Source organism: Dermatophagoides pteronyssinus, unplaced genomic scaffold (genome assembly GCF_027571235.1).
Source record: "Dermatophagoides pteronyssinus isolate colony J.1.1.1.1 unplaced genomic scaffold, Derpt_VIB-CSIC_2022.12 sq0004, whole genome shotgun sequence".
Classification (NCBI taxonomy): Eukaryota; Metazoa; Arthropoda; class Arachnida; order Sarcoptiformes; family Pyroglyphidae; genus Dermatophagoides; species Dermatophagoides pteronyssinus.
The window spans coordinates 940,723-964,112 of record NW_027461528.1 but is presented as its reverse complement, the minus strand read 5'-3'; the positions used below and the strand labels follow the sequence as shown (position 1 = coordinate 964,112).

Genomic DNA, 23,390 nt, shown 5'->3' with positions numbered 1-23,390 from the left:
AGAAACAAAATCGAAAATTAAATCTTCACGAATCGAAAACAACAAATCCAAAGTTAATTGATTTAATAAAAAAAAATAGGTAACATTATTATTATTATTATTTTCATTGATTTATGTTCATCACGAATGATAATCATCATCAACAACAACGATTGTTTCATCAATTACACATCGATTGATGATTTTTTTTTACTTACTCAACTTATAAAGAGAAAATAATTTAATCATCATACAGGTATGAATGAATGAATGAATGAATGATGATGTTTTTCTTCTCTTATTAAGATTTATTAAGGTAAGGTTTATTTATTCCCATTTGGGAAAACAACAAAAACAATAATAATAATAACCGATTATTAACCCGATTTTTTTCTTCTGTCTATTTATGAAATTATTATCATATAACCTGAATGTAATGAGAAACAACAACAACAACAAAATTGAATTGAATTGAAAGAGAAACCGAAAATGTTTGTTTCTCTTTTTGTCAAAAAAAATTGATTCATTTCAATTCAATTCAAATTTAATTTTGTTATGAAAAAACTGAAAAACAAAAAATATTGAATGATGTTTCTCAACCAAAAACAAATGAAATTATCCGATTCAATCGAAATAGATAAAAATCCGATTTTAACCACCAACAAAAACATCAAGATATTCATCATCATCATGTAAAAAGAGGAAAACACCAAAAAGGAAACACATCATCTATTTGATCATCTTGAATTGCCCATTACGATTGCCTCATCATTATCATCATCAAACGCGATTGGGGCATCATATTTTTTTTGTGTCTGTTTGGCCAAACCAAAAAGATCTTCAATAAGTCAAAACAAGTCGAACCAAAAAAAAAAAATTACGAAATAGAAATCATAATTATATGTATGTGTACCACCACCACCATCATCATCAATTTTTGTTGTTGTTGTTGATGATATTTTCAACATTGAAAATGTGGTTGGCTCACCAACAATTCAGCCAACAACAACGAAGCAACGAAGAATCGAATCGATGTTCAATCCTGTGGCCTCTGTATACAAGTTTCTTTCCTTTTGAGAAAAAAAAGTTTTGATCTTTGGCTCATCATCATCATCATCATGAACATTTTCTGAAAGAAGCGCAAGCCCGAACAACAAAAACTTGCCTTGTTTTTTTCCCGCTTGTTTCAATTGAATTCAATACGACGACCAAAGATGATGATGATGATTATTTGACCAAGAAAAAAAACTTGAACGAAGACATGGCCAAACAAAAATGGCCAACCTTATGCCAAACTAATCGGTATCTTATTTCTTCTTCCACCACCACCATCACATTGATAATATATCTTCTGAACTATTCTTCGGTTCTCGTCCATCGAAAAGAAAAACTTCGTTCTTGCCTTATCTTGTTTGGTGTGTGTGTGTGTTTGTATTTAAATTTTGCCCTCCTTTTTCTATTCATTCAATTTTTACCATTCGGTCATTCGATATTTTATTTTCTATATGTTTCTTCTTCAAGCTCTGGGCACATTCGATCATCATCATCATCGAAAATGATCCATCTTCATTTTTTGAAAGCTTGATTTTCTTCTTTTTTCTTTCTTGCTCTTCCCTTCACTTGTTTCTGTCTTTATGTTGTTGTTGTTGATGATGATGATCATCATTCGGGTTGTTTGGTCGGTCGATTCACATTTTCTTTTTTTTCTTGTTCCTCAATTCGATTCAAAACAAGCAAAAATTCATTGGCCTTATATGATCAACAACAACAACAACAACATGGCAAAAAGAGAGAATAAGAGATGATAATGGTACCACTATGTTTTTATGGATTATTTATTTTCTGGGGTTGGCGGTAGCGTAGATATAATGGTCAGGATGGATGATGGTAAATTTCGGAGGGGTGGATGTCGATATTTAAGAGTATTTCTCCTCCTCATTATCATTCCCTCCTCATTATCATTCCCCCCTCATCACCATCAACAAAAAAAAGCAGGTCGGTGATTTTTTTTCGCTCCTATACCCAATTTATTTATTCAATGTTTTCGGTCGACGTTCTATTTCGAAGTTTGAAATTTTCAACCATTTTCTGTCTCTCTCTCTCTCTCTCCCGATTGAACCTATGTCTATCGGTTTTATGTATGGTCGTCGTCGTCGTGGTTGATCAAAAAAAGTTCTTCATAACTTGATGGCTACAAGTGCTGTAGCTGGTGCTCATCATTATTAGTATTTCTTCGTCTTCCCTATCTTTCTTTATGTCATAGTGTTTTTGTGTGCTTGTTTCTATTCATCATTTGGTTTTTGGTTATATACCCTCCGTTGTCATTTTATCGGGCATTTTTTTCCCAATCCACTTGTTGTGCCTTTTTCAATTTCAATTGTCGTCATTAATTTTTTTGGTCTTGAAAAGACGACAAATATTCACTGTGGTGGTTGTTTTTTTTTGGTGACGCGAATATTATTTCTTCATGGTTAATATCGATTCTATACTTTTTTTTTTTTGCTTTTTGGTTGCGAAAAAAATCAATTAGTAAATTTGTCATCGATTGATCAGCCACTTTGTTCAATTTGTTAAAATTTTCTTTGGTCAATGATAATGTTATTCATGTTGTTTTTGTTTAAGTTTTTTTTTGAAAATGATTTTTTACCAAAATTGAAAATTTGAACAAAAAATATGGCACCATTTCATCCAAATTGAAATTTTGTAAAATTTGTTTGTTTTTTTCTCTTGAATTTTGAATTTTGAAAAAAAAACTCTAAATAAATAAAGTGAATAATGGCAACCGATTTAAGTGATGTTATAAAACAAGGTTATATGAAATGTAAAAGTCGTTCATTAGGTTTATGGCAAAAACGTTGGATCATTTTACGTCGACAATCAACAAAAGGACCATGTCGTTTAGAAAAATATCTAAATGAATATTCAGCAAGAAATATTGATCATCATCATCACCATCAACATAAAATACAATTATTAACAAATGTTATATCGATTGATCGTCTTTCGAATTCACAAAAACGTCATGCATTTGAAATTGATTTTAATGATGGTTCAGCAAAATATTTTGCATGTGATTCCGGTATGTTTTAGTTGAATTTTTTTTCAAACTTAACAAATGAAAAATTGATTAACACCTTTTTCGGTTCGTTTTATCAAAAATCATCATCATAGATCTTGAAGCTGATCAATGGATAAAATTAATGATACAAGAATGTTTTCTACCTGAATCTGGTATTTCAAATGGTGAACCTGATGTACTGAAACCTGGAATACAAAAAGAATTACAAGAACAATTTAAAGTTTATTTAATGCCAAGTTCAAAATTAGATATATTTGGTGAATGTTTTCTACAGGTAACCCATGAAAATATTTATCTATGGGATTGTGTAAATACTAAACAAAAATTATGTGCATGGCCATTGACCGCACTTCGTCGTTATGGTAAATAATTTTTTTTTCATTTAAGATTTTTTTTCCTATTTTGACCTCACCCGAACACGAATTAACTGATCATTTTTTGTTTGTTTTTGCTGTTGTTCTGATCAATTGTCAATTTTTTTTTGTTTTGTTACAAAAAAAAGGTTCGGATCTAACAAAATTTACATTCGAAGCTGGACGACATTGTGCAACCGGTGAAGGAATGTTTATATTTCATACATTAGAAGGTGAAAAAATTTATCGTAAAGTACATCAGGCAACATTGACCATTGCTGAAGCACATCAACGAATGAAAAAACAACAACAACAACAACAAACATCATCTTCTTCGTCAATGAAAAAATTACAAAAAAATGATCAAACTACTAGTCTTCTTTCCAAATATAATGATGATGATAATGAAGATGATGATATCGATTTAGAATTTAATCAACAACAACAAAGATTATCCACAACAAATAATAATAATGGTTTGGCAGATTGGTATCATTCGGATAATGATTCAATACATTCATCATCGACAACATTACAAAGTCAACTATATCAACAACATCATCGTCATAATCATACCAATATGGCCATGGGTCTTGAAGTTTAGAATAAAATTATCATCAAAGAATGAAACCAGATGATATTTGTGATAGAAAATTTGGTGGAGCGAAAATTTTTTCTGGTTGAAAAACAAAAAACAAACAAATCGAGTCATTTTCATATATCATATCGAAATCCAAACATTTTTTCTTCTAAATTCTGTCTACCTGTAGAAATTGAATCCATTTCACCTACGCACAATTTTTTTTGAAATTTATCATTTTTTTTTTTCTGAAAATTTTTTTCATCATTTTTTCGCCGAAAAAGATGTTGTGCCATTTTTTATGCTCTTAATTGCCTTGTTCGTTACTTTCTCTCTCTTTTTTTTCGGTCATAAAACAAAAACAAACATTTTGTACATACAGATGATGTTAATGATATTCTATTTTTTTTCTTGGAAAAAAAATTTGAAATAAAAATGATTTTTTTATTAATTTTTTTGGGTAAAATTTTTTTTTGAAAAAATAGTTTTGATCATTGTTGGATAGATGTCGCCATCGTCTAGTTGATAAATTATTTTTTTTTGCTCTCATTTTTTCTCCTGTTGTTTACGAGTTGATGATCAATTGATGGTGATGATCAGAGTCAAATTATCATCTGATATTCAATTTATTCGATAGGTTTAATTTGTTGTCAATCCTTTACTTTTTTTCCTATTCATTCAGCAGCCTTGACAACGATTTTTATTTGTTTGTTTGCTTCAATTAAATCAAATCAGTGTTTTTTTTTTGTTGTTGTTTTTGTTGCTAAATTATCATTCAGATCAGAAATAAACAATAAATTTTCATTGATTATTCGGGTGTTTCCGTGTTTGATATTTTGTTTTGTTTTTTTTTTGCTATTTTTCGAAGTTCAATACACACTGTCACTATTTTGTTCCTTGACGAAAAAAAAAATGGGAAGCTGGTGTTGTTGTTTTTCAAAATCGGATACCGATAATGATGAAACACAAGGTATTTTGGATCATCCAATCGGTATCAATGATGGTATGATTTTTTTTTAATTTTTATCATAGAAAAATTTAAATGTTTATTTATTTTTCTAGGTGATTCACATTATGGTTCAACAATGGTCAACAATAATTCTAATGTTAATCAATCATATCCAAATCAAAATATTCCTAATCAAATGAATGGTTCGAATATTAAACAACAACAATTACAACAAACAACAAATCAACAAAATCAATTATATCAAAATGTTTTAGATCGTCTTACATCACGTGTAATTGATATAGCGGCTATTGAAAAAAGCTGTGAACAAGCTGATCTTACTGATCGTGAACAAACATATCGTGATAAATTAATGTCCATACGTCGTCATGTTACGTTGCCTTCAAATTCTGCAGCAACTATTCAAGGTAACCGATATTTTTTTTGTGATAAACATGAATGAATGAATCTAATGATTAATCTAATTATTTAGCGGCCGATTATCCACATAAAAATAAAGATCCAATGCCAATGGATGATTATAAATTCATTACCGAATTAGCATTGAATTTGAATGCAGCCATTCAGGATGGTTTCAAAATTCATTGTGACGAACCTTTTGTTGTAAATTTTGATGCCTGAAATTTTTGATATGGCCATATATTAATTATTAATTCAAATGTTTTTTTTTCAACATTATCGTGATTTGCAAATTCTATCATAATATTCGATAAATCAAATAGTTATCATTGGAATCGTCTGGCAATTAATTCAATGGGTTTTCTTTTCGCCCCTCCATCCAGTATAATTCTCTGTACATATTTATCATATAATATTTAACAATGTTTTCTAAATCGGTATTTTGTATTATCGATAAACAAAAAAATTTTTAATAAAAAAAATTTTTAATTGGTGATCATTCGACTATTTTTATTCAATATCAGCTATTTTAACCAAATAGGTTGATCGATCAATTCTTGCTTATTTCTGTGTTTATCAACATTGTTTCGCGGCTATAAAAAAAAAGAATCTGTATTTTTTTATTGGTTTTTCTTTTTATTGGTTAAATTTTATCATCATGAATGATCAACAAAAACCCGGACCTTCTGGAATTAAATCTGAAATGACAGAAAATTTGGATGATTTTCTTCGTTATTTTAATATTGTTCGTGATGATCATCACGACAGAATAGATGAAAAACCATTGAATGATCAATGGGAAAATGATGTATCGAAATTTTTATTCGAAAACAATTCAAATGATGATATTGATTTTGATAGGCCAGAATTCGATTCAAAAGATGTTGCCGAAATTGATAAATTGCTTGCCAATTTTATCGGTAATACTGATCAAAATGAAGATGAAAAAAAACCTCAACAAAAAGCATTTATTAATCCAAATTTGTACAAACTCAAATTCAATGTATGTATTTAGAAAATTAAAGAATATATAAAAAGTTGTTTTGTTTTTTTTTGTTTGGTATAAATTAGGAAAAGAAAATGTTTCGATTATTTCGAGAAAATATGCTATACGATCCAATGGATGATATACTTGAAAAAATTGAATCAAAAAAACGTAAACATTTAACCACCGAAGATGATAGTTGTTGTTCAGATTCTGATAATGATAATGATGATCATGATCATTCCAATTCAATTGTTGGTGATGGTGATGAATGTCAATCTGAAATCAGTTTATATTCGGATATTGGTGGTGGTGATGATGATGAAGATGATGATTCGAGTTATAGAAATAAAAAATTGAAAACAAATGAACGCATTGGAACAACAACAACAACAACAACATCATTAGAACAAGGTGGCAGTAATTTACCATTATCATCATCAACATCATCAAATACAATGGCTATTAGCCCGAAAAAAGAGGAACCAATTGAACAACAGCCAATATGTCGTAGACTAAGACGACCAACATTACGAAAAGATTATCTTTCATCATTACCTCGACATGGAAATGTATTCAATTTGATTCGATATTCATGTACATCACGTATTGCACAAGATTTTCTTAAAACAACTGAAGGTAAACAACAGGTATTAGATGCAATAAAAAATTGTCGAAATATGTCTACATTGATCATACCGGAAGAAGAGACAGCAAAACCAAGTAAAGTTTTATTAATTTCACAACAAAATTTTAAAAAATCTAAAAGTGCTAATCATAAATTTCGAAATTCTGGTTGGCATCGACAACTAAATCAAGGTGTTAAAATGGAATCATTGTAAGTATTGTATTGTTGATTGTTGATAGCAAAGTGTTATTCAAATATTTTTTTTTGGACACTAGTTTATTTCAGACAAATTTTCGATTTTTGAAAAAAAATCTAAATCAATCATGGTTTATTGAAGAGAAAAAACAGGAAAAAATTGAAGATAATACACCATCAATGAATTTCATCAATGATCATGGTTGTTTTAAATCCGTTCCAATTGGATTATCAATTCTTTGTGATAATAATGGACAACAACAACAGCAACAAATACGAAAAAATGAAATTGCAAAACATTCTGTCAAAATCAAAATTAAAGATATTCCCGTAAGCGTTGAAGAATTGAAAACAAAATTATTGAAAAAATTTCATGAACCACCAACAAATCGATTAGAACAAATAGAAACATCTATTATATCGGATGTGAATTGGCTGAGAAATCAACAAATAGTTACTATATGTCCAAAACCATCATCATCATCATCATCATCGACGAAATCAATTACTTCAGATAATATTGATATTGATGAATTTCGATCAAAACGTATAGCTGAACTAAATGATTCGATGAACGAAATATCTAATAATGATATATGGAAAAATTTTATAAAATTTGATCGAAAATGTACAAAAACCAAAACCGAATCTCGACCATATTTTAATATGTGTGATAATTTTCAATTCATATCATCCGATATGAATTGTATACCTATTGTTAAACGTATAAAACCGGATATATTTGATGATAGTGAAGATTTGAAACAATTATGGATAAGAATGAAATCATCGAATGAATTTCCATTCGAACAATTTTTTCAACAAACAGAAAAATTGGTAAATGGTCGTCAACAAATATTACGATTAGAATCATTAGCACAACGACCTGATTATATTCAAATGCATGGTATGACAGCAATACTTGAATCAATAGCCGATAATCATCTTATATTTAGTCCATTTTTTTCTATCGAATAATTGATTTTTGTAAAACAATCGATTGGTTAAATTAATCATCATATTTTATAAATAATTAATAATTAATAAATAATGAAAGAATAATGTAGATGGGTTTATTGTGTAGTCTATGTCATCTATGTGTGTGTGTGTGTGTGTGTGGGTGGTTGGATGGGTGTAAATAGGTGTGTGTGAGCGTATGTTCCGCTAATGAGAATTTGTTGACAAAACATTTTTTTTTTTGGAATTTTGATGTTTGAAATTTTCTTGAACAATAATACTGGTCATTTTTGTTTCATGGTTTTTTTTGGAACAGGTGTGTGTAATGTCGAACAACAACAATAAAAAAAAATGAAAAAATTGAAATCAAAATGTCATGTATTGAGGGGGGAGAAATGTGCGAATATAAAAACACACACACACAAACCATGTATATGACAAATCAATCAATCAATCAAGATCGATGAATTTAAAAAAAAATTAAACAAACAGGAAAAAATGAGAAAATTCGATAGTGGCAGTGAATTTGCTTGGTTTAATTTGTTATTTTGTAAATAAAAATTTGTAAACTTTTGAAAATGTTTTGATCCTTTTTTTCCATTGTTTTTTTTAAACCACCCCAAGATGCACAGCGAAGAATATTAATTATGTGTAAATCATTTTGTATCAAACTTTGTCCGGGGGATGTAAATGTATTCTATAAAAAAAATGCTGGCTTCGAATTCAGGGGATGGTAATTTTTTTTTGATCGATAATCAACGGAGGTGGATTATGAATGATGTGATAGTAAGGAAGGAAGGAAGCTTGAATTGTAAGCTTACAAGAAGAAACAAAAAAGCGAATGTTTTAAATGAATTAATTATTTTGCGAAACAAATGAGAAAAAAAAGAAAAAAGCAGAGATAGTGATAGAGAGATAGAGAGATAGAGAGAAGAAGAAGAAGAAAAAACAGCAACAACAAACAAACAAAAACAAATAAACAAATGTGTTGTGTGTGTGTTTACACAACGAATATGATGAATGAAATGAAATGAAATGAATGAATGAACAATCCGGAAGAAAAATTTGTGAAAAAAAATTGCAGATTTTTTTCTTCCAATTTTTTTCTGTTATGAATGATTTGATCCTAAACTTTGTTTTTTTTGTCTATGTATCATTTTCTACATTTTTTGTTGCTTGAAATGATGAATATTTTAAGAATCATCAAAATCTTTTGTGGCTGCTTCTGTTGATATAGTTGAGATTTTGAAATGAGGGTGTGTGTATGTTGGTGGGAAATTTATTTCTTTTTCTGTTAATTAATGTTATGGATTTTGAAGGGGGAAAAAACTGAAAGCAAAAAACAAAAATCAAACAAAATCCATCAAATCAATCAAACACATCACACACACACACATTAACACACTCCCACTCAGACAAGAGACATAGACACATTCAAAACACCATGCATACATAGATAATATTTATATGGAAAAAATATAACAAAAAAAGAGAGAGAGAGAAAAAAAACGGAAATTGGAAGTGAAGTGTTAATAATAACAATAATTAATAAAGTGTGTGTGTGTAAATGTGTTTGGAAAAGGGTTATTCACAACAACAATCATCATCATTATCATCATTAATCTTCTAATTTGATTCTCATGGATGTTGTTTGTTGTTGTTGTTGCTGTTGATCAACAACAACAACAACATTATTCGATGATAATGATGATGGTGTACCAATCATTTGAACCTGTTGTTGTTGTTGTTGTTCAAATGGTTCAGTTTTAATAATTGTTTGTGTTGTAGTTGCCGGTTGTATCTGTATTTGTGATGTTGATGATGATGATGGTGGTGATGATATTTGATTATTCAATGTAATTATTGGCTGCTGCTGCTGATGTGTTAATGATGTATTCGATATCATTATTGTATCATTATCATCATCATTATTTAACGTCGTCGTCGTTGTCGTTGTATTTATTGGTTGTAATTGCTGCGAATGATGATGTTGTTGTTGTTGTTGAGAAAATGATGACATTTTTGGTATATCAAATATTTCGGCAAACAATGGAGGTAGTTTTAAACGTGACCAATTTGTACGAAACCATTGTAAATGTAATGAATGGCTTGAACCAATTGCACGTAATTCATTTAATTTCATTATTAATTTTTGGAATGTTGTTTGTGAACCTTCATTTTCTCTATGTTTATTTATTTGAAATTTTAATGCAGCAATTATTGTTTCCTGTATTTTATTGATTGCTTTTACATCATAAATTTGTGGTCGATCTGTTGATGTGAAACAAGAAGAGAAAAGTTGAAAGTAATTGATAAATAACATTATCATTAATTGAAGATTACCTGATTGAAGAATAATGATTGCTGAAAATAGGGCCACTTCTTCATCCGTCAAATTTAAACTATTCAATCCGGACATTAGATGAAATAGATTACCAACAAATTCATGCTAGAATTGGAAAGAGAAGAAATGTAATGCTATGTTTTTCATTTGGAAAATAAAGAATACTTACATTAAACATTAATTCTAATTGTCGTCGACTTAGAAATGAACCATCAGCAAATGTTAATGTATTTTCAATAAAATCAATAGTTTTTGATATATGAACTAACCAAACTTCAAAAAATCCTAATTTTATTAGGATTAATTGATCATCTTGTGTTAGATCAGAAAAACCGGGTATACGTTTTGCAAATTCAACAATACGTTGTATACACGGGGTTATTAATAATGCTAAATGTTCCCATAATTCAATTTTTTGTGTTTCTAAACTTTCCGATACTGAACCAATATCTGGTGATGAACAGGTTTCTGTTTCATGTTTTAATTGACTTGTTGATAGCTAACCAAAACAAAATCAAAAATCAATCAATAAAATCAATAGTGCTATATAGCGTTACTTACAAGATATATTGGTTTTTTATTAATTCCTTTAATTTTTTCATTTGTATATGAGCAATTATCATGATGTGCTTGTGATATTGTTAATGCAATTTCATAACAAGCTAAATCTTTTGATTCATTATCACCATTTGATGATTGATCAGCTTCGGCTTGTGTAACACGTTTATTTTCATCTAAACGTTCTTTTTCTTTGGATTTTTTCGGTACCCGACCATAACGAACAGCTTTTTTTTGAAAGTAAATAAAAAGTAAAAAGTGAATAAAATTGAAAATTACAATTAAAATTATTAAAAAACAAACAAACAGATAAATAAATTACTTACAATCACGTGACATACCAACAGCTAAACATTTTTTAAATCGACAATATTGACAACGATTACGATTTAAACGTATTATTAAACATTTACCATCACGTAAACAACGATATTCAATCTGTTTCTGTATGGAACGACGAAAGAAACCCTTTTTTTTGGTTGGAGGGGGGAGAGAAAGAAAAATTATCCGATAAGAAAATATGAATGAAAGAATATTTCCAGAAAAAAATAAGGGGGACTTTGAAAATCCGATTTTGGAAAAATTTCCGGAAAAGAAATTTCCCAGAAATTTGTCATAATTTTCCACGAAAAACTTTACAAAAAACAAAATATATGACATTTTCTTTTTCTTCTTCTTGTTTCGTCCATAATAATGATAATTATTATTAAAAAACAAAAAACAGAAAAATTAAATGACCATAATTATTCATAATCATAATTATTATTATTTGATAATGATAAAAACAAGCAGAAAACTTTGTCGAGCAAATTGGCTTTTGGCTTTTGAAAATTATGAAAAAAATTATGAATGAAATTATTTCCCGTATGAATAAATCATCAAACAGGACATTCATTTCCGTATTTTTTTAATATCAATTTTTTCGGTTGTGCAAGAAGAAATGAATTTTTTTGAAAAAAACCACGATTTTTTTCAAAAATGGTTATGGAATCTCATTGCCAATTCTTTGATCTTGATCATTGAATATATGAACAGGACCTTATCGAGTGAGTTAAACAGGAACTCAAACAACAACGATGATGAACGGGAAAAAAACCTGTTCGATTTCCTTGTCCCTTTCCGAAAGAAAAAGAAAACAAAATATTCATTTTCGGGATAAAATGAGATTTTTTTTTTGTTTTCATTATTATCATCATCATCTTCATCAGCAACAATGGTAAATAATTTCAATTGTTTTCTCTCTCATTCACTCTTTGATGACTAAAATGACTCTAATGATAATGATGATTGCGAAAAGAAAAAAATTTCGCATTGGATCTATACAGGTTTCTGTTTCGCCAAAAGAGAATCAACAGAAACAAACAAAAAAAAAAAGATTTTGACAACGAAAACCGCCATTACCATCATATGTGTGTGTCTTTTGAAGAAATATTTTCCCGAACATTTTCATCATGAATTTTAACGTCCCACACACCACACACACCCGGTAATATCAATGATTTTCCTTTCGTCCGGTATTTGTTTGTTTGTTTTTCATTTTTCATTTTTTCACTGTTTCAATGATGAAAAATGAATTCCCGCTTTTCCTTTCACTTATTCATTCATTCACTTTTTGTCTCTTCTTTTCCCTTACAAAAAAAAAAAAAAAAAAAAATGAAAATCAAGTAAACACAGTGTCAAGAAAACGAGCAAAAAAAATCCGGAAGTGCAATGCATTTTTTTCATTCATCAGCATTCATTCACAATAATGAAATAAACACACAGGTTCCAATTGGAACAAAAACAACAACAACGGAAAAAATTGCTGCATAAACGAGAGAAAGATTGAAAAAAACAAGTTTTGCTTTTTTGTGTGTTCTCAGGAACAACAACAAGATGATGACCTTAATAGTGAAATTTCATTTTTTCAATTTTTCAATCAAGATCCTGAAATTTTTCTTCCGTTCGTTACTATTTACTTTCTCTCGGCGCCATTTTTTCATTTGCAGTCGTAGAAAACGTTCATATACAACGTATCATTATCATTTTAAAAAGATTTAAATCAGATTTCACTGTCCTGTACACAATGTTTATCTTCTTATCTTCTTATCTTTTAAGATTTGAAAAACAAATGATGAAATGAAAATTCAATTTTTTTTCTTCAAAATTTAAATCAAATTTTCTAGATTTTTGGCTTTTGTTTTTGTTTTTGTTTGTTTGTTTATCTTGACCAGGAAATATAAATATTCTTTGAAACAATTAGCCGGGAAAATTATTGTTTGATTTTTGATGTTTTTGTTATTCAAACTTACTTTACATCCTTCACAGCTAGTTACACCATAATGATAACCCGATGCTTTATCACCACAAACTTTACATGGTACAAATGCTTTTGAACTAGGATTTCCGCTATTTGAATCTGCATCGGTAAATTGTTGTTGTTGCTGTTGGTGTTGATGACCATTTCCCGTTGATGATGTTTCTGTTGTTGTTGCTGCCGCTGCTGCTGATGCACCTGTTGTTTTTGTCGTTGCTGTTGTTGTACCATTTGTACCGGAATCACCATTCGATTGATGACCACCACCACCACCTATTTTGAAACAAACAAAAACAAAAAACAATTAAAATTTCATTCAAAAATAAAAGAGAAAATTAATTATCGTTTCTCGGTAATTATAATTCGGTTAATTATTATCATCATCATCATCAAATAAACAAATCATCATTATTATCATTAAAGACAATTCACATGATAATTATTTTAAAATTTAAATGATGATGATGATGATTATAAAACAAAACAACAACAAAACCATTGATTTGAAACGGGAATGAATGAATGAATGAATGGCGGAAATTCCAGGTTTCAATTGAAAATGAAAAAGATAATTGAAAAAAAAACTTTAAAATTTTTTTGAAAAAAGGAAAAAGTAAAAGGAAATGAATCAACAAAATGATGATGATCCTGCGCATGTTTGTTTCGAATGTTTTTTGTTTCGAACGTTCGAAATGACCAATGCGAGGAATACATAATTATCATCATCATCATCATTGGTTAACATTGATTCGAAATTCGGGAATTTTTTCCATTGAAATTTCATTATTTTCATCATCATTATCATGGTCTTTCATTTTTCGGAACAATAAACGGAATTTGTTCATTTCATTTTAAATTCAAATTTTTTTTTGGAACAAAAATGATACGTGAAAAAACGCGTGATAAAAAAACTTGCATTTTTGTTTTTTGTTGTTGTTGATCGACGTCTGTTGTGCAACATACATCATTATAATGAAGCTTTCTCTCTTTTATTTTCGTTTATTTCCAAAATGTTGAATGTCGATGTTGATGTTGATGATCAACCCGGAAGTAGATATTTGTAGATTCATTACGGGATCCACTTGAAAAAAAATTACACAAAGTTTGTTTTGATCATTCACAATTTTTCTTTTTTTCAATATTGTTTTCTTCCAAAAATATTTACATCATTATGTTTATCATTGGCTTTGATATCTGGATTTTTTGCATTTTGGCTTGAAAATTTTACCTATAACACATAAATGATCCATTGTGTCTTACAATGTAACAAAACAAACGAAAACGGATGAAAACGGTAATGTGTACATTGCATTGAAATTCTCTTTTGTAATGTTTTGTTTAGTTTTGAACAGCGAAAGAAGAGAACAACAACAACAACAAAAATGAATGATTTATTTCAACAATCACGGACGATAATGACCAAAAATTGTTTTCAGATGATGATGATGATGATGATGATGATGATGATGATAATGATCCAAACGATGCACGCAAATAAAAAAATTGAATTTTCTTCATATCTATAGGTGTGTTGATATTTGACCATCAATGGCTTTGATGGTCAAACAATGTTCATGAAATTGAATTTTTTTTTCAAAAATTTTTTTTTTCATGTTCATTATGAAAATAACCCGAAAAAAAAGAATGCATTATTTGTTTTTTTTTAACATTCGAAATCGATAGTTTCGTTCATCACATTTTGGTTAGAGAGAGCAAATAGAATCGATTAATTCGAACATTTTTGAATGTTTTCATTCGAAAATGTAAACAACCTTCGAATGAAAAAAAATGAAAAATGTGAACGAACTCTGTATTAGTCTGAAAAAAACATCATCTTTTTGAATTTGTATTTTCAAATTAACAAAAAAGAAAAAAAAAGATCCATACAGGTATATTATATAGGTGTTTGCATGTCTACCATTCAATTTTAACCTGGCTGACTGAACAAAACAAACAACCCAAAAAAGAAAATTTGAAACCAGCAATGAAAAAAAATCATTATTTTTTTCGACAAAAATCTGTCTCTGCAAAAATCTACAATATGGCTGCATTGGTCCCTAGACAGCTAAACAACAAAAAACCAGGTATATAATGTGAATGAACTATGAAATTCCCATTTTTTTATAATCTTTATTTTAATCAACAGTCGTCATTTTTATAAACAGAAGCAAATGGCAATGGCAATGAAAAAAAAGTAAAGTAAAGCAAAAAACCTATTCAGTTATGACCCGAAACGAAATGAAAAATACCGAGACCACTGTTTGTCTGTCAGTCTGTTTGTCCATTCGAAATATTCAATGCCATTGATCCAAACAATCAAAAGCAAAGCAATCAATGGACCCTTGCCATGGTCCACCACCACCGCCATCACCATCGATAAAGTAAACCAAATGGAACCAACAGTGGTGACTACAAATTTTGAAACGCGATCAAACAACATAAAATGCCAAGGCCAAACACAAACACCGATAACAACAACAAGTAAAATTCAATAATCAAACATCAAAAAATGATGATGATCAACGAAAGAACGAAATATACATAAAATCAAACCAATGTATGTATGAAAAAAAAGGCGAACGACCTTTTTTGGGATAAATAATTTCGTTTCGTTTTTTTCTTCTTGTAGTTGTTTGCGCATATTTTTTCAAATCATCATCAATTGAACAACGAAAAATGCAAAAAACACACACACCGAATATAAACATTTCTTTTCCTTTTCATTCTTGTGATTATTAAGAAAGGAAAAAAACATTCGGTGTGTGTATAGTGGTGGTAGTAGTCTTTTCCCGATCTTTTTTCAATCGTCTTCATTCTTGGCCATCGCTCTTTTGCCAAGTTTTTTTGTTCTTCAGTGAACGGGCATTGACATTTTTTTGTTTGTTATATCAACCAGAAACGAAAAAATGATGATGATAATAATAATGAAGCCCATGCCGAGATTTGAAGCAATGAAAATGGAAAAAATGAATTTTTTTTTTTGACAGCCCTTGAAGAAATGTAATGTTTGTCTATGCTGTGAATATCACCATATCGAATATCGTCCATTCATAATGAACAACAACAACAACAACAGGACCCTAGGATTGTCCTGTTCATATTGTCTTTTTTTTGCATTTTCATGGTATTTGAACCTGACCTTTTTTTCTATGTTGATGATGATGGTGATTTGAATGATGATGATGTGATTGTTGTTGTTGATGATGATGTTGATGGGGTGTGTGTGGTGTTGGTTGTTGTTGTTGTTGTTGTTGAGGAGTATGATGATGTATTTGATGCTGTTGATGATGATGATGATTTAAATGATTTGTAACCGATGATGATGATGGTGATTTAATCGTATGATGTTGTTGTTGATGATGATATACAGGACTTAATACAGATGATGATGATGATTCAGCCATTTCACGTTTTATATCATATGTTGAACATGGTGAACTAGATGTTGATGATGATGCAGATGGTGATGAATGATTTGATGATATTGATGATGATGCTGTTGATGATGTTGATGTTGAAGATTTTTTTGCTAAAATACATGATCCATTTGATCTTGATTGTAATGGTAATTGTGAACGTTGTGATGTTGGTGAATGATTATGATGATGATTATGATAACCATTATTATTATTATTATTTAGATGATGATTATGTCCATGATGATGATGATGTTGGGTTATCGTTGGTGTTGATGATGATAATGATTGTCCAACAATCGTACCATGATTAATATCAATTAATGATTGTGAATCAGGTATCGTTTGATATATTGATGAACCAATATAATTATTAATATTTCCTTTATCATTTTCTAAATGATGATATTGCATCGAATGTTGATGATGATGATGATGATGATTATGATGATTATGAATAGGATGGTGATGATGATTTTGTAAATGATGAGAATTTTTATTCAATTGATGATGATGTTGATGATGAGAATCGATTTGATAGGATTGTTGTTGATCATTACTATTACTACTGCTACTACTATCTAGGTTATAATAGCCATTTCCGCTACCAGTATCATTAACAATTCCAACATTACCATTATCATCAAATAAATCACCAGTTGAATTTGATGATGATGATGTTAATTTATCATTATCAATTGTTGTTGTTGTTGTTGCTGTTGTTGTATGTGCAACAATTACCGAAGTAGGTGTTGCTAATGAATTATCTGTTGATAATTGACCATAACTAGAATTATTTGCAGATGTTGTTGTTGTTATTGTTGTTCCATTTCGATATGAAAGATTTCCATTTGTATTTGAAATGGAATTTGTTGTTGTTGAAGAATTTGTATCATTCGATGATGATGATGATGATGATCCATTCGATGTTACATATGGATGTACTGGGCTATTAAGATGATAACCATTTTCCACCACTGTCACACCACCAACACCACCACCGGTTGATGATACAGCTGTAGCTGTTGAACCAACACCACCCACACCATTTCCCATACATGATGATGATGATGATGTTGAACTAATTACAGGTATTGGTGATAAAATATTTGGACAATGTTTGTCCAATTGATAATAATCCATTGATGTCATTTATATTATTTTATTTTTAAAAAACGAACAGAGGGTTAAAAAAAACATTCAAAGACACAACAACACTACATTATGATGATGATGATCAACAAACAAAACAAACAAATGGTTACAAGAAGAAGAAAAAAAATTTCATAAAATCAAAATGATCTTTGGCTACCCGATATGATGATGATGATCATGATCAAACATCACTGCCATCATCATCATCAAATGAGAGAGAAAGAGAACGGGAAACAAAATTGAAATGAAATTCAAATTGTGAACAAGCAAGCAAGCAAGCAACAGGTAACATTTTTATTTTTTTGAAAAAAAAATATTTACAGTTTTTCTCTCCCTTCTATAGTTTAATCGAACCGAAAACAAGAAAGAACTGAATTGATGAAATAGACGAAACAAACATTGTAACTTAATGGTTGTTGTTGATGATGAGGATCGGGAAAAATAACGAAAGACTTCGACCACCACCACCACCACCTTCAACAACGAAAAACAGCCATGATCATGATGATGACGCGACCACGGAACAACAACAACAAAAAAAATCAAATAAAAAAAAGCTGAATGAATGAATTGAATTGAATTGTACCATGGATAACCACAAAATATTATCAAGGCAAGGCTTCAAGGTTTTTGAACCGCCTCATCTTTCTCTCTCTCACTCAAATTTTATGAGACCAATTTTTTTTTATTTCAATAACTGGATTCAACAGCAGCAAATTCAATCATTTTTACAGCTAGCGCAACATGGTCCCCAAAAAAAAATGTGGCAAAAAAAAAGCTTGCTTGAACTCTGTTAGTTGTTGTTCTCTGTCAAAGTTTTTCGAACTCTCTTTCATTCATTCATTCAATGTCCATTCTTGAAAATATTTTTTCCAGTTGTAGTTCGTTCACCGCTAGCTGTTGCTGCTGTTGTTGATATTATCAATGTTTCTACCATGCTTATTTCTCTCTCCCCTCTCTCTCTCTCTCTCTCTCTCTCTCTCTCTACGAAAAAAATTATCATCGAGAAAAAATATCGATTTTTACAAGATCATCAAATGGAAGCGGTAATCAAAGTCTCAATAATCAAGTTTCATTTGGATCTTTCTTGTTTTTCTTCCCCCCTCCCCGAATTATTTGTTTTTCGGTATTTTATTCATTTCCCCCTTTTTTTTCGTATTCATTTTGTTTCAGTTAAGCCATAACAAAAAAAAACTGTATATATCGATATCAACTTCATTTTCAAAACAAAAAAACAGACATGATAGACAAACAAATGAATGAATGAATGATTTTATTTGAAAAAACAAAAATCAAATGTTCATTTCAAACGTATATTTCGATACGGAAGTTTATTATTTTCGTTGATGATGATGATATGATCAGTTGCTTAGTTGTTGTTGTTGTTGTTGTTATTCAGTTGAATGGCTTCAATTCAAGTTTTTTTTTATTCGAAAACCATTTCAGGCTGTTTTGATTTTCCTTATTTTTTTCTCTTTTTTTTTTTGAAATTTTTTTCTTTTCGACAACAGCAGACGATTTGATGAAACAAACAAACAAACATCAATGTCTTGTTGTTGTTTTATTTTGTTTGATGAAAATGAAAATCTAATTCCGGTTTTTTTTTCAAATCAAATGTTGAAAGGGTTAAAACAAAAACAAAAAAATTTCGAACGCAAACGTATTCGAACTTTCGAATGTTTTGTATACAAAAAACCGAAAAATTCATAAATGACGTACCTTGTGAATCAATTGTTTTTGATCCGGAAGCTATTGCTGCTGCTGCTGCTGCTGTTACCGTTGATAATAATGTCATTGTTGCTGTTGCTTGTTGTATAGGTGTATTTATTGTTGTTGATGATGATTGTTGTTGTTGTTGTTGTTGTTGTTGTTGTTGTTGTAATTGTTTTTGAATTGCCGATGAATTCTGTATAATTGTTGCCATTTGTTGTTGTTGTTGTTGTTGTGCGATGTTAGATGATGATGATGGATAAATTGTTTTCTTTATTGCTGCTCGAACAAACTGATGTTGTTGTTGTTGTTGTTGTTGATTGAGTTCGGAAACGGATATTGATTGTTGTTGTTGTTGTTGAGATGGTTTTTCTTCAATTATAATCAATCGATGATGATGATGATTATTATTATTACCGGTTGTTTCCGATCCTAAACCACTTTGTATCGAAATAGGTGTTCGTAATATTGTTTGGCCATTATTTTGTTGTTGTTGTTGAAGATTATGTTGATGTTGTTGTTGTTGTTGTTGTTGAAATTGTTTCTGAAGATTAGATTGTTGCTGTTGATGATCACTATTTCCACTACCGCAACTATTTCCACCACCGCCACCACCACTAATAATAGCCAATACATTTGATCCAACAACTTTACCTAAATTAGCTAATGATAATGTTGATATTGGTACACCACCAGCAGTAGTTAGGAATACTTTTTCATTAAACAATTGATACGTTTGTGTTGATGATGATTGTGATGATGATTGTGGTGGTAATGTATTTGTTGTACATGTTAAACGAGCCAATGTTGTGGAATTATTTGATGATGATGATGATTTAATTTCAATCGGTATTGTTGATATGTTTGTTGATTGTTGTTGTTGTTCGATCGATGATAATTGTTGTTGTTGTTGATTTAATGAATATTGTTGAGTTATTGATTGTGGATTTTGTTGTATCAAAGTTAATGTTTTGGTCGCTGTTGGTGGTGGTAATGATAACGTTTGATGCTGTTGTTGATGATCATTATGATGAATTGATGTTTTCGTATCACGAAAAAATTGAATATCATCATCATCATCATCATCATCACTATTATCAAAATCACAAAGATTATTCCTATTATTTCTCATCACTGTCATTGTCATTGTTGTTCGTTTGGATTGTTGTTGTTGTTGATTTTGTGGTGATGTTTGTAATAATGAATGATCACAATCAAATGCTGATGATAATGTATCATATGATGCTGTTGTTGAACTAACTAATGGATCTGATGATGATGAATTTAAAAATGATGATGATGTTTGACCAGAATTTGTAATTCTTCTTGTATTATTATTAATAATATTGGTGGTATTACCCGTATGACCACCATCATCATCATCAATCATAATCGTACCAGATGATGGTGAATTATTATCTTTTAATAGCTGTAGCTCAAGATTATCAAGATAATCATCATCATCATCAACAACATTAGTTATTGTTGAAAGACAATCAGATTGATTTGTTATTGTTGTTGTTGTTGTTGCCGTTGTTGTTGTTGTTGTTATCACTGGTGTTGTTGTTGTTGTTGATGATGATAATGTATCCAATAGATTAACACGATCAAAAAAATTTGGATCAAATGAAACATTTTGTAATAAAATTTGATCATTCAATAATAATGGTGATGATGATGATGTTGATGATTCTAATATTAATGCTTTTTCTAAATCTACATTATTCAAACTAATTAATGAATCAGTTGAACCAGAACTTAGCGAATGATTATTATCGTTGATTATTGTTGTTGTTGTTGATGTTGTTGTTGTTGTTGTTGTCGATGTTGTTGTTGTTGAATTGGTCATCGAATCAAATAATAATGATTCAATTAATGCTAATCCATTTGCATTATTCATATTATTATTATTATTATTATCATTATTATTAGCCGTTGTTATCGGTGTTTCTGTTGAACTTGTCATTTTTGTTGTTGTTGTTGTTGTTGTTGTTTCTATCTTTTTCTTCTTCAACAACAACAACAACAACAATCAGAATTTTTCAAATTTGACATTTTCTTTTTTGACAAACAATCGGATGATGTAATGATGCAATGATGATGATCACTATTGATTTTATGTGAAACAATTTGATGATAATTAATTTCGTTTGTTTTTTTTCCTGATTATTATCATATTGCTTGTTTGTTGAACACGGTTATTATTAATGGCCATATTAAATTTCACACTATTTATAGAAAGCAGAGAAAGAAGAAAAATTTAAAAATTTATTAATTGAAAAATCCCGGGGATAAAAATGATAAACAAAACACCCACACACACACCTTTTATCAATGGCTTGATAAATGGTAAACATTTTTGGATGTTTTGGTTTTTTTCGGTTTTGCAGGTAGGTATATAAAATACGTCGACGTCGATGATGATGATGATTCGGTAGCGTTCGGTTTCACAATGATGATGATGATGATGATAGCGATAGCGGGGGCGTTGGCATTCGGATTCTGTATCCTAGGATGTTTATATACTATGTATTTTGCTGGTCTGTCTCTCTGTGTATGTATGTATCATACACACAGAAAAGAAGAATATTCTACATGGATAACTGGGTTTAAGAAAAAAACCGTTGCCCAACTTTAAAAGAAGATTTCTTCTTCTTATATTCTTAATAAAGAAAAATCAAAGAATTTTCTTCGTTTTCTTTTTCTTGTGAAATGAACCCAAAAAAGACAGAGGCCATTCCCCTTCGTTTCTCTTATTGTGTTATCATCATCATCATTATTTTCATTATTCTTACCCTGTTGTAGTTTTTTCAACTAACTAACAAACAGAAATTCTCTATTTGTCATACTCCGTGTCCTAAATTTTTTCGCCATCAATTTCATCATTCTAACCAGAAGAATCAAGCGAAGAATTCTTTTTTTTCATATATACACATCTGATGTTGTTGTTGATGTTGTTGATGGTTGTTTCCATGGGAAATCCTCGTCGAAAAAAAACGAAGAAAATGAACAAGAAAAGTCGATAGCCGATTCTTCATTCATTCATTCATTCATTCATTCATATTATTATTATTATCACGGAAGAGAATTTGTTACAATTACATAGGCATAGACATTGGCAATAGGAAAAGTATTTGAAAATCGTATAGAATCCACAAACACACACACACACATACAAACACTCATGTATAAATCAAGAAAGATGTTGAATATATAGATGATGCTTATGAACCGTAAACCGCCCATACGTATCCATGGATAAAACACCCCCTTCAAAACTTAGTAAGAAACACACTCACATACACAGAGAATAAATTCCTTACAATTCCAAATTCTGAATATTGTTGTTGTTGTCCAGAAAGTATTTGCCGTTTGTTTTGTTGTTTTCCATCATCCTTTTTTTTATAACAAACATAACATCCATTTTGTGGAAATATCCCATCTTTTTGCCTATAGATTCCTTTTGTTTTGTTTTTCGTTTTTTTGGATCAAATTTTCTATTAATTTAGTTTAGTTTCTATTTCCACCCCCTTCATATTATGATGATCATCCGGGAACCAAAAAAAAAAAGTGGTGGCAATGTCTTCTGAATGAAAAAATATTTTTCTGGTCTCCTCCTCATCATCAACAACCTTTCCTTCTTCTTTCATCAATACAAATATACCACCTTTTCTTCGGCTTTCCCTCTCCCTCTCTATGTGTTTGAATTTGGTTTGATAATGATGATGATGAAAAAAAAACTGCGCGCTCATTTCGGTCATTCAACCCAAATAATGAAAAAAAAAA

The 23,390-nt window shown here is 29.8% G+C and overlaps 4 protein-coding genes and 1 long non-coding RNA gene across 6 annotated transcripts; 4 read left to right on the top strand and 1 right to left on the bottom strand.

Moving 5' to 3' along the window:
- The first annotated feature begins 888 nt into the window (after positions 1 to 888).
- On the top strand, positions 889 to 4,442 carry LOC142644924 (docking protein 5-like). Its single transcript, XM_075819739.1, has 3 exons — positions 889 to 3,058; positions 3,151 to 3,420; positions 3,561 to 4,442. The coding sequence occupies exons 1-3, from the start codon at positions 2,755 to 2,757 to the stop codon at positions 4,013 to 4,015; spliced, it is 1,029 nt and encodes a 342-aa protein (XP_075675854.1). The 5' UTR covers positions 889 to 2,754; the 3' UTR covers positions 4,016 to 4,442.
- A 132-nt stretch (positions 4,443 to 4,574) lies between these two features.
- LOC113794986 (uncharacterized) lies at positions 4,575 to 5,856 on the top strand. The gene is made up of 3 exons (XM_075819742.1): positions 4,575 to 4,994; positions 5,054 to 5,368; positions 5,434 to 5,856. The coding sequence occupies exons 1-3, from the start codon at positions 4,904 to 4,906 to the stop codon at positions 5,580 to 5,582; spliced, it is 555 nt and encodes a 184-aa protein (XP_075675857.1). The 5' UTR covers positions 4,575 to 4,903; the 3' UTR covers positions 5,583 to 5,856.
- A 63-nt stretch (positions 5,857 to 5,919) lies between these two features.
- LOC113795009 (uncharacterized) lies at positions 5,920 to 8,234 on the top strand. Its single transcript, XM_027345183.2, has 3 exons — positions 5,920 to 6,363; positions 6,432 to 7,183; positions 7,249 to 8,234. Exons 1-3 carry the CDS (start codon positions 6,019 to 6,021, stop codon positions 8,144 to 8,146), a joined length of 1,995 nt encoding a protein of 664 aa, XP_027200984.2. The 5' UTR covers positions 5,920 to 6,018; the 3' UTR covers positions 8,147 to 8,234.
- Positions 8,169 to 21,607, bottom strand: LOC113794993 (uncharacterized). Of its 2 annotated transcripts, none has more exons than XM_075819732.1 (7): positions 19,614 to 21,607; positions 13,319 to 13,596; positions 11,354 to 11,495; positions 11,031 to 11,254; positions 10,639 to 10,968; positions 10,469 to 10,574; positions 8,169 to 10,396 (listed from the first exon to the last, which is right to left on the bottom strand). In XM_075819732.1, the coding sequence occupies exons 1-7, from the start codon at positions 21,568 to 21,570 to the stop codon at positions 9,744 to 9,746; spliced, it is 3,690 nt and encodes a 1,229-aa protein (XP_075675847.1). In that variant the 5' UTR covers positions 21,571 to 21,607; the 3' UTR covers positions 8,169 to 9,743. The 2 variants fall into 2 exon arrangements, with proteins under 2 accessions (XP_075675847.1, XP_075675848.1); XM_075819733.1 differs by lacking the exon at positions 19,614 to 21,607 and adding an exon at positions 16,463 to 18,072.
- On the top strand, positions 15,062 to 18,378 carry LOC142644926 (uncharacterized). Its single transcript, XR_012846130.1, has 5 exons — positions 15,062 to 15,407; positions 15,470 to 15,880; positions 15,953 to 17,830; positions 17,923 to 18,179; positions 18,238 to 18,378. It is a non-coding gene; the product is annotated as an uncharacterized LOC142644926 (long non-coding RNA).
- Positions 21,608 to 23,390: the final 1,783 nt, after the last annotated feature.

Bases quoted from the DNA above. Each gene is read 5' to 3' on its own strand.
- LOC142644924 (XM_075819739.1), top strand. From the start codon at position 2,755: ATGGCAACCGATTTAAGTGATGTTATAAAACAAGGTTATATGAAATGT. The intron at 3,059-3,150 runs GTATGTTTTAGT...TCATCATCATAG, and splicing joins ATATTTTGCATGTGATTCCG to ATCTTGAAGCTGATCAATGG. The intron at 3,421-3,560 runs GTAAATAATTTT...TACAAAAAAAAG, and splicing joins GACCGCACTTCGTCGTTATG to GTTCGGATCTAACAAAATTT.
- LOC113794986 (XM_075819742.1), top strand. From the start codon at position 4,904: ATGGGAAGCTGGTGTTGTTGTTTTTCAAAATCGGATACCGATAATGAT. The intron at 4,995-5,053 runs GTATGATTTTTT...TTATTTTTCTAG, and splicing joins TCCAATCGGTATCAATGATG to GTGATTCACATTATGGTTCA. The intron at 5,369-5,433 runs GTAACCGATATT...CTAATTATTTAG, and splicing joins TTCTGCAGCAACTATTCAAG to CGGCCGATTATCCACATAAA.
- LOC113795009 (XM_027345183.2), top strand. From the start codon at position 6,019: ATGAATGATCAACAAAAACCCGGACCTTCTGGAATTAAATCTGAAATG. The intron at 6,364-6,431 runs GTATGTATTTAG...GGTATAAATTAG, and splicing joins TGTACAAACTCAAATTCAAT to GAAAAGAAAATGTTTCGATT. The intron at 7,184-7,248 runs GTAAGTATTGTA...TTTGGACACTAG, and splicing joins GGTGTTAAAATGGAATCATT to TTTATTTCAGACAAATTTTC.
- LOC113794993 (XM_075819732.1), bottom strand. From the start codon at position 21,570: ATGACAAGTTCAACAGAAACACCGATAACAACGGCTAATAATAATGAT. The intron at 11,255-11,353 runs GTAAGTAATTTA...TTCAAAAAAAAG, and splicing joins TGTTGGTATGTCACGTGATT to CTGTTCGTTATGGTCGGGTA. The intron at 10,969-11,030 runs GTAAGTAACGCT...TGTTTTGGTTAG, and splicing joins ATAAAAAACCAATATATCTT to CTATCAACAAGTCAATTAAA.